Consider the following 12,998-nt stretch of genomic DNA (forward strand, 5'->3'; position numbering starts at 1 on the left):
TTGACGTCATATGTGCGCGACAGAACTCGGCTCGTCTCCTCCGCGTGTGTGAGCCGCCGTCGCACACATCACAACAGTCATGGCTGCCGTCGGTTTCTGTGGAGACTGGTTCGTCTTCACCTGCGACAGCAGACTCGTAGCGGTTCACAGCAAACAGAGCAGGTCTGAGTGAAGCTGCACTTTCATTTTATGATTCATGAGCCTGTGTTTCGGCGATCGGGCAGGTTAGCATGCGGTGCTAGCAGTGTTAGCTAGCTACACAGATGTGGAAAGAGTGGGATAACATGGAGAAACGTGTCAGTTGATTTAAAGTTTATGTGTCAGAGGAGAGAATGAACGTGTGGACACATGTGACAAGATGTTCAGACATGAGTGACACAGTTTGGTCTTCATGTCATCAACATCAGCTCAGTGTTCACCCACATCTGGTCACAGGTAGCAGTGGTGGAAAGTAATTAAGTACATTTACACTTAAGTATTTTCATGTTGCCTACTTTATACTTGAGCTGCAACAATTGATTAAAAAACAAGATATTTGAGGACGTCACCAATTTTCTGACAATAAAATTGAATAATCTTTAGCTGCAGCTTTATTAATGAACCACCTGAAACTATTTTACCTGGAAAACTGCCCATGATGCCAAATCTACACCAGCAGTGACGTCATTGGGAATAGATTATAACATTAGAAACGATTTTTTCATGTTATTAAAAGTCTCAGGTAAACTGAACTGAACTAAAGTTTGAAGCCGTTATGAAACTGGACCCATAACGAGCTCTTCTTCTTTCTTGCAGAGAGCCGTTTGTGTTCGACTGCAGCGCTGCTGAGAAGAGGCCGAAGAGCACGAAGGATGAAAACAACAGGTGAAAACAGAAACATGACACCTGTCGCTGCCGAAGTCTGAGTGTTTGAATCTTTAGTAATAACTGAAACATTTTTATTGTTGTGGCTTTTAAAGATCTAAAAACATGCCTCACTGGTAAACACAAGAAAAGGTGACGTGCACAAAAAATAAGACCAGTGAGATTCAAGTGAGAGCAGATCTAAAAAGATGGAAATATGAACATGAATATTGTATCTTAACAGCTGTTGTTTGTCTCCTCTGTTGTCAGTGATGGTGGTTCAGAGGAAACAGGAAGTGACAAAGTCCTCGCCTTCACCGTGTCTCCGTCTGGAAAGCTGCTGGCGCTGACTGACGACAACAAACGGCTGATCCTGCTTCACTGTGAGCCGTCATGGCGCTGCATCAGCACCAGGTCTGTCCTCCAGGCACAGCTTCACCGTACAGATAACACATCTGACAGGCGTGTGAATAATGTGTGTGTGTGTCGCACAGGTTCGTGGTGAGGAGGTGCACCTCCCTGAGGTTCAGTCAGGCCGAGGAGCAGCTGCTGGCCGCCGACAAATCGGGAGACGTGTACTCGTTCTCGGTGGTGGAGCCGCAGAAGGAGGGCGAGCTGAAGATGGGACACCTGTCGATGCTGCTCGCTGTGGTGAGAAACGACAACAAGACAATCGATGACGACATGTGTCAGTATGTGCAAATGTATAAAGATCCCCCTGGTCTCCTCTCTCTACTGTCAGCTCTGATAAAAAGCAACAAACAGCCCGACCATGTGATTAAAATGTATCCTGCCCGTCCAATCACACACCTGTCATACCTTTATTTCTTTGGATGATTCTCCTGCCCTCGGTCAGACTCGTGGCACGTGTCCTCTCATGAACATAAATCTACTCACTTATTAACGTACCATTGTCTCAGAACGTGTCTGAACGATCTCCACTTCCTCCTGTCGTTCAGACCATGTCGCCGGACGACAGGTTCATCATCACCGCCGACCGCGATGAGAAGATCAGAGTGAGTCACCTCAGGTCTCCGTTCAACATCCAGTCCTTCTGCCTGGGACACAAACAGTGAGTGACTGAGCCCATCCTTAAATACCTTCATATATACTGTATATATAAAGAGTTGTGATTGATGTTTGTCAGGACGAATAACGTTTGATGTAATCAGGACTGTTCCTGTGTTTGTCCTCAGGTTTGTCAGCGCTCTGCTGGTTCCTCCAGGTCATCCCCACTGGCTGCTGTCAGGATCAGGGGTATGTGTCTGTTTAACAAAGTCACACTAACAGGAGATGCGACTCTCCAGCCACCAAATCATTTCTCGTTGTAACTTTCGTGCTTCTGAAGTTCAGCATCTGACAGTATTTTATCAGATCAGATCTGAGAGTTGAGTCTTGAGTGATGTGATTGTGTTTGTCAGGACGGGACGTTGAAGCTGTGGGACTTCGAGTCGGGCCGAAAGCTGCAGAGCTGCGACCTCACGGAGCCTGAAGAGACGCCGAGCAGCGAGGCCGACGAACAGAAGGTAACTACAGCGTGTGAAGATTCACCTGTTGGTAAACTGACCAATAAGAACCCTGAAACCACTCCAACACTCTGTGTGTGTGTTTTATTTCCCAGAAGCCCTCTGTGTGCAGGATCAGCAGCTCTCCTGACGCTCGTTATGTCGCTGTGCAGTGTGAGAGGTGAGAACAGTGCTGCCATCTGCTGGACAAACTAAGGAACAGACACACAGATGGATTTATGGCCCTTATTCAGCGTAACACCCTCATGCTGTCTGTCCTGATTGACTAAAGCATCACACAAAACCAAAAAATGTACCTATATTTCAGCACACACCAGGATGTGATTGATGCTATTTCAATAATTAAAAAACACGACAAGGAGTGAAGTTTAAAGTTCCTGTTCAGAGGTGCAAATCAAGGGAGGAAGGAAGGGAAATGTATTCAGATCATCGCTGCTGCATCTCACTCATCATACTCATCAAAGAAAACTTAACAATCATGTAGAAGTGGATTCATCACAATTCTGACATCAGAACTTCTTCATTCACGTGTCGAGCTGCTGTAAAGTGACGGTCAGCTCTCCTGCCGTGGACAGGAAGCTGTTTTTAACCTCCACATGACCGAGACTCCTCTGCCGGCTTTAAACTATTTTTACTGTGAACGTTAAAAGTATTTTTGGACGTGTGGAGGCACAAGATCTCTGTGGAGGTCACCAGGCTGTATAATTTACTGTTAACTGCACAGGTAGGTGACACTTGGAGGCAGAGACTCTGTCCTCTGCATATATCTAATTAATTTGCTGTGTTCAGGATGTTTCTGGTCGACAGCCTTTGATCAGTGGGTGTGAAGCCTCCAGCCAATAAGAGCGTGTCGGGTACGAGGGCGGGACTTTTTAAAAAACGTATCAACCCGGTGCTGATCGTTAGAGAACGAAGAGGACGCTATGAAACAATCACTTCATGTCTCCTGTGTCCTCAGAGTGTCCACGCTTCACTTCTTCACTCTGGACCAGAAGGCTGAAGAGAAGCTGGTGCCACACAGCCGCCTCCTCCTGCCCCACTGCCCCCTGGACGTGACCTTTGACCCCGAGGGTCGGCTGTGGGCGCTGATGGACTCCAGAGATTCACCGCTACAGATCTACTCACACAGAGGAGACTCCTGGGAGGTACAACGTTCACGTGTCCACACTGACACTGAGAAAAGAGAAGATTTGATTTACAGATTTATTATTATTTACATTTTTATATTCAGAAAAACAGGAAGTGAAACTGTGACTGATGTTCAATCCATCATGAATCAGGACACGACTGATCTGATCTCTACATGTTCCAGTAATTACATTCACTCACATGTTTACGAGACGACCGTTTTTAACTTCTTAACTTCTTGTCTATATTTTCATTTATCCTTTTTATGTTATAAATAAATAAAATGACAGTTGACGAATTGTTGCCATGGTAAATTAAAGCACAACGAGGCGACATTAGGACCTGTGGTTCACTGCAGGACATCTGTACATCTGTGGTTATTATGAAATTGCCAGTTTTTAAACAGAGGTTTGGTGTAGGCGCTTCTCTGACTCTATCTTGTGTCTCTGCTGCTCCATCAGTGTGACGCTGACAGTCCTGAACTCCACAGAGTGACTGAAGCCTTGAAGCCGCACGGGGAGACACTCGAGGGTGAGTGACCACACACACACACACACACACACACACACACACTCGTCCTCGTCCCCTCCAGACACAAATAACCTGTAGTGTCACATGACCTCGGCCTCTGGAGAGGGTTACCTGTTAGAATATGTAATCAGTAACCTTATCCAAGTATCACCAATATAAAGAAACGTAACTTGATTACTTTCTGTTTCAACGTTTAATCGAATAGTCGCCTGCTATTAATCACTTACTATTTTGATCATCGATTAAAGAGTTTGAAATATTCCCGTCCTGTCACACCGCAGCCTCCTCAAAGACCAGCAGCCGCTTCGAGCACCTGTACAAGGTGACCTTCGACAACGTGACGGCGTACCTGCAGAAGAAGCAGCAGCGGCTGGAGGAGCAGCAGCTGAAGAGGACGAAGAGGCCGACGGCCAACGGCAACAAGAAGGCAAAGAGGGAGACGTCGGAGGCCGCGAGTCAGTCCTCCACCTGACGGACGCTTCGACAAGAGAGCTGTGATTTCCTTTATTTCCTTTGTGTCTGACGCTTTGAGAGAACCTGAGTTGATTCTGTTTGAGTTTGATGAGACGATGTAAATGATTTTTTATTTTTGGTTTAAATTTCTGTCTGATTTTTAAAAATAAACTGCTGACATGAAACTGAGCTGTGACGTCTCCTCACATCCGTCAGCAGCGATGGAATGTAACTAAGTATTTTGAGGCACTTTACTTGAGTATTTTCCACGTTCTGCTACTTTATACTTCCACTCCACCACATCAGTCAAATATTGTACTTTTTACTCCACTACATTTATTTCTGATCGTTTTAGTTACTAGTTACTTTGCAGATTACACGCTGCACCAGAGCCAAAGTAGCACACAAATTTTTATCAGTAATTAGATACAAAATCAAACACTGGATCAGATAATCATCTGTCATAGTACATACACAGTATAAACATGTAAATGTGTATAATTTACTTTTACTTTGATACTGAAGTACATTTAATATCAGATACTTAAAGACTTTTACTCGAGTACTCTTCATATAAGTGACTTTCCTTTTTACCAAAGTCATATTTTAACATATCTTCACTGACTTCTGGGTACTTTTTACAACACTGGTCATTAAACCCTTAGTTAACATAAAAATATGTTTGTTTGCAGCTTTAAGATCCTTTTAAAGGAGCGTACTGAACAAATATAATTCATTAATTACAGAATAATTACCTTAAAAATGACTTGTAACTCAGCCATAATTATGTTCATACAGTATTTATATTTGTATAATTTGTGGAGTAGAAGTACTTCAATCCTTCATTCAGCAGTAATAATCAGAGACAGGATTTTTATAATTAAAGTAATTTTTTATTTTTTTAATATGAAAGAACAAAAGTCACTAAAAATCTGTACAATCTGTAAAAAACAACACGTTTCAAATAAAAAACAAGAAGATATGTATCTAAATATTGTTCACTGAAGCAGTCTGTGCTGTACAAATGTCGACATTTCCTGAAAAAGGCTTTGGGTCGTCCGCCGGGTCGTCCGGTCCGTCAGAAGTCTGTAACGCTGCCTCGAACCGCTCCGTCACGTTACTGTGACATCACAGATCCACTTCCTGTCCCGCTCTTCTTCTTCAGCCCGTCAGGGACCAACATGTCCGACAACTTCACGCCACTTCACTACTCTGGTGCTCCACGCTCACAGCTGAAACACACACACACACACACACACACACACACACACACACAGCTTATATAAAACCTGTTGGTCCGAGGACGTTCAGGACTTTCTGCTGCTTCATACCTTTTCAAAACCTTTTTTACTTCTTCTTCCCTCCCATGGTCAAGTTCTCACTCTTCTTCTTCTGCACCTGGAGGAACATTACGCACGTGTCATCAGCGACAGTCGCCCGGAGGCACCAAGGACAAACTAACAGCCTCCACACACACTCAGAGAAATCCTCCAACCTCGTTCATGGCGTCGTCGATCTGTTTGAGCTCCTCGTATCGGTCTCTCGACTCTCTGAGTGGCTGCACCATCGCCTCCTCGATCTGTGGGAACAGCTGGGACACGCACAGACACACACACACACACACACACACACACACACACACACTCATTACTTTGTGTTTATATAACTTCATAGCTTTAAAGCAGCTGCAGTAAACAGATTTCTGACACTTGAATCGTCACTGACGGATTTTAGCATAAAGGCGAAGGAAATCAAGCAGGGAAGTTATATCAGCAGGTGATCAAATGAAACGTACCATTTTACTGTTTATCATCAGCATTCACTTTATTTTATTAGGTTTTAAATTATAATCACTTCACGTGCAGTGTTTCATTATTACATTTTAATCTTTCATTCTTTAAATAACTTTATTTCATTGCTGTCTTGGTGCATTTGTAAAACACTTTTAATGCCACACTCACTGACATCTGCTTTAGTTTTCACTGGGAGTGGGTACACAGTGGTATGGAGGGTTTCAAGGGCCTTAATTGTCACCATAAATAAATAACAAACAAGACGACACACTAAATATATGAATGTTAAAAGGTTTTTGAGTATGGATGTTGGAAACATCTGATGGTGTAAGCACACAACTCGACAACATATAGAACAAAGCTCGAGTCGTTTTAACGTGACCTCCATCCTCTCGTCCTGCTCGCTCACCTTCATCACGGTCTCAAACATCGGGATGAGGACGAACTTGATGAAGCCGATCTGAGCCGTCGGCTTGGTGACCTTTTCTCTGTCCATGAACGGAGCCACAGGAAGTCCTTCAGCCTTCTCCCTGTCGCTCTGCGCGCCAGACACACAGAAGAGAGAGACTAAAACCACAGATTCAGTCCGAGTTGACCGACGCTTTCAGTGTTTATACTTGATTTTGATCATTACCATTTATTATATCATCATTGTAACCCTTGTTTCTCAGTTTGGAGGAGTCCCCCGGTCTCTCTGGGCTGTGGCCAACAAGCAGGTTACAGTTAGTCTTGTTTAACTTCTGCTCTGTTACAGTCGGTACCGCCCACTCCCACCTCTGGCTCTTCAGAAACCTCTGGATGACGTCACCGTGGCTCTGTCCACTATTTTATACAGGATTTTACATGAAGGCTACTACATACAGAGATTTTTTTGATTCTCAGTTTTGAGTGACCTAAAAGGTCTCTTGCTTGCGGACGAGGATCCAAAACGTACAGGAAAATCTCGCCAAATATCCGTATGAGTGTGGACAAAACTTTGGTGGCTGTTCCAGAGCTCTCGATCTTAAGATGATTTTAAAAAATGCTTATTTTTGCAACGACAACTGAGCGACCCCGTTCGCCAGCGCTGTAAAAAGTACCCAGTCAATAAACTTCTTTTCCCGCCTCTTTAGTCCCCAGATGAGATGAGATGGGACAGACTGAAGGCGTGTGGAGGAGCTCAGACATGAGACAGACAACAGGAAAACCTGCAGGCGTGAGGCTGTCGAGAGGCAGCGACACTGCACAGATTAACTCCACTCTGATGCAGGTGAGCGAGCTGAAAGGTGACTGTTGGTGCTCAGAACAAAAGACAGCAGAGAAATGAGACCAGAGTCCGAACAGAGCAGCGTTCTGACCCGGTGTGTGTAGCGTCACTAAAGGGCGTCGTCACACCTGATTGGCTGTGAGGGAAACGACAGGAGCTGCTCTGAATCATTAATCAGAGTCAGTCCGCTCACCTGAACGACAGGTGATCTGAATCTGATCCAATCAGTCCAGATCCAGACGGACTCTGACATCAAGTTAACATAAAACGATATGAAGTTCTGCACAGTGGGCCCGCTGCAGCTCTTTGTGGTGTTCTTTCTGTTTTTGTACTTGAGTTAAACGCAGTAAAAATTAAACATGCAGTATTTTGGACCCACCTGCATGAAGTACTCCTCCAGCAGGCAGTCGACCCACGGCTCGGCCACCTCCATCGGTCGCACCTCGTTGGAGATGTCGCAGCACTTGATGAGCACCATCTTCAGCTGCACAGGGTCAGAGGTCAGAGGTCAGAGGTCACCATGAGCAGAGCGTTATTACAGTGAACACAAAGATTACTGAGGAGGAGGCTGATTTTAAAGCTGATGAAGGATAAACTCTGCGTGTGCGGCTCATTTTAACACATTTACAAACTAAAGTATAAATAGAAATACTCGAGTACTCAAACTGTACTTAACTACAGACACAACATTTCACACTGGACGAAAAAACCCAACAACATCCGGCTTTTATCAGCGGGATGTTTGGAAAAAACTAAATATATAAATACATAAATAATTGAATAATTAAATGCTTAAACAATTAAACCAATTATGTAATTATATAATAAACTGCTTAAATAAATGTACGAAATTATAATTATTATATGTTTAAATAAATTAATTAATAATGATTTAACTAAAATGCCAACATAAAAGAATAAATAAATACATGAATATTATACAAATACATGAGTATTATTATATATATTTTATGTCTTAATTTATCATTTTTTTAATGCATTTATTTGTGTATTTATTTCTACTGACTTGTTTATTTTTGTTTTGAATTATTTTGTATTTCAATAATTTCTTATTTATGCTAATGAGGGGGCTGTCCTTCACTCAAAGCCAATCAGATTCAGAACCAGGTTTCTCACACAGGTGACGTGCTCCTCGTCCGTGTAGTCGAAGCTGTCGACCTTCTGTTTGAAGGAGTCGAGGATCTCGCCGTGTCGCGCCATGTCTGTGGCCAGGATCAGCGTGATGGTTCCCTGTCGGATCTGTTTGAAGGCCTCGGGGTCGAAGTTGGAGAAGATGTTGCAGTCGGGCTGAGAGAAGATCTGGAAGGCCACGGCACAGTGATGATTCTCCAGAGGAGAGATGTCGTTATAACGAACCGCCAGCTCGGTTCTGGCGTTGATCTGGTACCTGAGAGAGAGAGAGAAGGATGAGAAAGACACAAAGACAACAGGACAAAGACAAGACGAGAAGGAGACGAAGAGGAAGAAAGAAGAGGAGGAGGCGAGTGAGACAACAGAGAGACGAAGCACAGGGAAGAGAGGGAGGAGATGAAGGGAACGAGAGGAGGAGAGAAGAAAACCAAAAAGGAAACGAGGAAAGAGGAGAGAGGACGAGGGGGGACGAGGAGGGACGAGGAGGGACGAGGAGGGACGAGGAAGGACGAGGAGGGACGAGGAGGGACGAGGAGGGATGAGGAGGGACGAGGAGGGACGAGGAAGGACGAGGAGGGACGAGGAGGGACAGGGAGGGACGAGGAGGGACGAGGAGGGATGAGGAGGGACGAGGAGGGACGAGGAGGGACGTCTTACGTGTTGTTGAATCCGGGGTGATCGAGGTCGTGACACACAGCAGCCGTCATGAGAATCAGAACGTCGACCTGAGTGAACTTCTCCTGAAACACACACACACATTTATATTAATGAATCCATGAATCATCTAACATCACGTCCAGATTCATAACCAGTCATCAGTCCTGTGACTATTACACCTCCAGAGAAGAAGATGGCAGGGAGGAGAGATGAGGAGGAGAAGAGGAAGGGGAAGAAAAGAGGAGGAAGGAGAAGAAACCCGTTTTCCTTTTCCTCTTCCTCCAGCTCACCTCCTCCTCCTCTTCCTGCTCCACCTCCACCATACACCATGTCCATAAACCAGACGGACTTCACTACGTTCATTATTGATAACAGTGATTGATTCAATAACATAATAACATTATGTTATTGACCTCTTCACTCTGCAGAATCTCATATCCACAACTCTTAAATTGCATTAGAGCTGCTGTTGGATGAGAACTCACCGTCAGCACCATGAAGGTCTTCTGGGTTTTCTAACCGGGTCTGATGTGTTTCTGATCTATAAGCTGACTATTAAATGTCACGACATTTAAACATCTCAACACGATGACCTTTCAAAGTCATGTTAACATAACCGGATCAATGTACAGGCCTAGAGATCAACCTGCGTGTGTCAGCGTTATCTTCTTCACTGCTCTCAGGTGTGTGCAGGTGTTTACCTGCAGGCTGCAGAGGCAGATCATGCTGTACATCATCTGAGTGACGCAGAAACAGTGACGGAAGTTGTGGAAGGGATTGTTCTTGTAGTTGTCGTGAATACAAAGCTGCACAGAGAGAAAGACAGAGTGAGTTTATATGGGAGAGCATCAGGGCCAGTGGAGGGAAAATGAGAGGAGGGAGGTTTGTTTTTCATCGCGTACTTCAAGAAAAAAGGCAAAATGTCGAGAAAAAAGACGAACTGTCGTGAATAAAGTCGAAATGTTGTGACTAAAGATGAAATATCGAGAATAAAGATGAATTGTGGAGAATGAAGACGACCTTCTGAGACGACATCAGCTCATGAGCGCCTCAACAAAATGCCTCGTGTGATGAACCGGTTCTGTTCTGTTCTTCAGAACCAGCTTCAGTACCAAACACATTATTTCTCCCTCAGCTCATGAACACAGTGGAGTCGTCAGTACGAGGACTTTGAGGAGATTGTGCGTCTGTTTCAACTTGATTCTCCACATTTCAACTTTATCAGCATTATGAAAAAACAACTTCCTCCACTCATGGTTTCCTCGTTTTTCTCTTCTTCTGTAAACGTTCCTCAGACTAGATGAAATCATTGAGAGCTGAGGTGTGAAGCTCTGTGACTGTGATGTTTCGTGCTCACCAGCCATCTCTTGAGCGTGATGGGGTTGATGTTGAAGTCTTTGACGAGGCCCAGGTCGTGATACATGTGCTCCAGACAGCTCAACATCTGGAGGAACAAACAGCCACAGATCAGTCGTGATGTTTAAAAGCTTTAATAACTGTTTTTCTTCTGGGCAACAGTGAGTGTGTTGCTGCCTGTGAATGATGTCCGTCTAAAAGCTGTTTTGTTTACGTTTTCCATCAAACAGAGAAAACACAAATCTGACAAGTGAAAACGGAAAATATCAAAATAAAATATCAATTTGATCTAAAAATAGCAGCATTTTTAGTTAGTTTGTTTTTAAATCTCATTTTTTATTGTTAAATTAGTGTAATCACTGTTGTTTTGTTGTAATTATCCGTTATGTTAAAACCAGTGAATAATTATTTTAACCTTATCATGTGCAGCTGCGTATGAAGAGCCAAAATGGCCGCCATTGATCAGTTTAGTGCAGGTAACTTCAGGCAGCTGACACTTAAAGACACGTTTATCTATTTCCTACTTCAATCAAAGACTTCTGATTATTACTTAATGACATAATCATGAACAAAGAGGAAACTATTGATAACACACTGATTAACAAGGTCACAGTCAGTTGATTAATCGGTAATAATTAACAGTTATGACCCAGACGGTGAAGGTCAGAGCCACAGATGAATGAGGATTAATAATCAGGTCAGAGTCTCACCTCGTTGGGTTCCCACTGCCAAGCATCGAATGTTGGCAACCTAAGAGCTTCTACTGTCTCCTTAGACAGGTGGTACTACACACACACACACACACACACACCCACACACACACACACACACACACACACACACACACACACACACAGGGAGGAGAGGGGGGTGAGACGGGTTCAGCTCTCAGTCTTACCTCGTTGGCCTCCCACAGCCAGACGTCGAAGGCGGGTTTTTTGAGGGCGTCTATGGTGTGTTGTGACAGCATGTACTGCAGGCAACAGAGCTCCCGGTTAACCCTGTTCACCTGCGCCACCGGGCTCGGGGCTACACACACCTATACGCCTCTACACATATCTCTACACACACCTGTACACACACCTACACCTCTCTACACACACCTACTGTAACATTCATGCAGATTAACTGATTGACTTCATTTTCATGAGTTCTTGCAGGACTGTCGTGTCTCTGACGGCATGTTCGGGTCAATGTGAGTAAAATAAATAAATAAAATACTGTTTTTAAATGACAGCGTCAGGGAGGGAAGATATTCTGAGAGACAACTCAACATTTCACAGATTAAAGTGGAGAATTTACCAGAAAAAAACTTTTTACAAGATTTATAAATTCACATTATGGTCAAAATCATAAATTTATGATTCACTAGAATCTGAGATTATCATAATTTATTTCTTGTAAATTTGGGATTTTTTCACAGAAGTTTAGGATCTGAGTCTTTCTCATAAATTTGAGGGGTTTTTTTATTTTATAATTTTTTAATCTCCGTTAAATTCTCTCAGTTGTTTTTCTTGCAGATTCTTAATTTCTCCTTTAAATGTATGACTTTATAATCCCAGAGATTATCCAAGTTTATGTATTTTTGTTGAGTCTTTCTCAGAACAGCTCCGCTCCCTCATCGTTACACCGTCGCATGTTTCCCACCACAGACAGAAGTTTCTTCTAGATGTTTAAACTGTGTTCGGTTATTAAATGTGTGAGCATCAGTGGAGGAAGCTCAGCTGTCTGAAGGTGAGTGTGTGTCTGTAACACACAGTGTTGACTGACTAACTGTTGTTAACTGGTCAGTCACATTTTCACAACGTCTCCACTGTGTTTCAGAACATCGGACGTATTAATGATCATATCTGGTTATCTGACTTAACGTCCAGGTGGAAGCACAGTGGAGACACCTGTGTGACATCATCAGACTCACCTGTCAGACAGAAACACAGCGTGAGGTGAATTCTTACCTTCGGGTACGAGGGAACGTCTCTGCGAGGAGTCAGCTTCTTATTGTCCTCCAGGAAGTTACTGACGAATAAATAAAACAGCTTTAATCTACGAGGATGAATATTATTTTATATATTAATATAATGTCCATCACAAAACAGTAAAGATGAAACACACAGACGGAGACGACTCCGTCAAAGTGTTCAATAATAAATGATTATGAAACTAATGATTGTTAAACTGAGTTTTTTGTGATTTTGTCTCGAACATTTATGACTTTTCTGTTGGAGGTTTAGGATTTGATAATATCTGAGTTTTTTTTCTTGTAAATTTAAAACTTTATAATCTCAGAGATGTCACCGCCCCCCTCCCCTTTCA

At 43.4% G+C, this 12,998-nt stretch overlaps 2 protein-coding genes across 4 annotated transcripts in view; one reads left to right on the top strand and one right to left on the bottom strand.

Annotated features, from left to right (window-relative positions):
* Window positions 1-28: 28 nt before the first annotated feature.
* Window positions 29-4,670, top strand: wdr4 (WD repeat domain 4). The gene is made up of 11 exons (XM_084361127.1): window positions 29-162; window positions 796-864; window positions 1,114-1,257; window positions 1,338-1,494; window positions 1,803-1,915; window positions 2,040-2,100; window positions 2,265-2,369; window positions 2,465-2,529; window positions 3,328-3,514; window positions 3,959-4,028; window positions 4,310-4,670. The coding sequence occupies exons 1-11, from the start codon at window positions 80-82 to the stop codon at window positions 4,498-4,500; spliced, it is 1,245 nt and encodes a 414-aa protein (XP_084217253.1). The 5' UTR covers window positions 29-79; the 3' UTR covers window positions 4,501-4,670.
* Window positions 4,671-5,154: 484 nt separating this feature from the next.
* pde9aa (phosphodiesterase 9aa) overlaps window positions 5,155-12,998 on the bottom strand; it is a 39,937-nt gene continuing 32,093 nt past the window's right edge. Inside the window, exons 8-18 of one of the 3 annotated variants that reach the window (XM_084361125.1) lie at window positions 12,641-12,701; window positions 11,396-11,470; window positions 10,687-10,773; window positions 10,031-10,135; window positions 9,330-9,412; window positions 8,658-8,928; window positions 7,900-8,004; window positions 6,684-6,812; window positions 5,977-6,072; window positions 5,813-5,879; window positions 5,155-5,713 (exon numbers count right to left, since the gene is read on the bottom strand). In XM_084361125.1, the coding sequence (XP_084217251.1) occupies window positions 5,829-5,879; window positions 5,977-6,072; window positions 6,684-6,812; window positions 7,900-8,004; window positions 8,658-8,928; window positions 9,330-9,412; window positions 10,031-10,135; window positions 10,687-10,773; window positions 11,396-11,470; window positions 12,641-12,701 (1,063 nt within the window). In that variant the 3' untranslated portion in view covers window positions 5,155-5,713; window positions 5,813-5,828. Of the gene's footprint in view, window positions 5,714-5,812; window positions 5,880-5,976; window positions 6,073-6,683; window positions 6,813-7,899; window positions 8,005-8,657; window positions 8,929-9,329; window positions 9,413-10,030; window positions 10,136-10,686; window positions 10,774-11,395; window positions 11,471-11,583; window positions 11,659-12,640; window positions 12,702-12,998 lie in introns of all 3 variants that reach the window. The other 2 variants (XM_084361124.1, XM_084361126.1) reach the window with 2 other exon arrangements.

This window comes from Pagrus pagrus (assembly GCF_965226575.1).
Source record: "Pagrus pagrus genome assembly, chromosome: 9".
In the NCBI taxonomy this organism is placed as follows: domain Eukaryota; kingdom Metazoa; phylum Chordata; class Actinopteri; order Spariformes; family Sparidae; genus Pagrus; species Pagrus pagrus.

Coding starts and splice junctions, on each gene's coding strand:
- wdr4 (XM_084361127.1), top strand. CDS start 80: ATGGCTGCCGTCGGTTTCTGTGGAGACTGGTTCGTCTTCACCTGCGAC. Junction 1,258..1,337: donor TGGCGCTGCATCAGCACCAG/GTCTGTCCTCCA, acceptor TGTGTCGCACAG/GTTCGTGGTGAGGAGGTGCA. Junction 2,530..3,327: donor GTCGCTGTGCAGTGTGAGAG/GTGAGAACAGTG, acceptor CTGTGTCCTCAG/AGTGTCCACGCTTCACTTCT.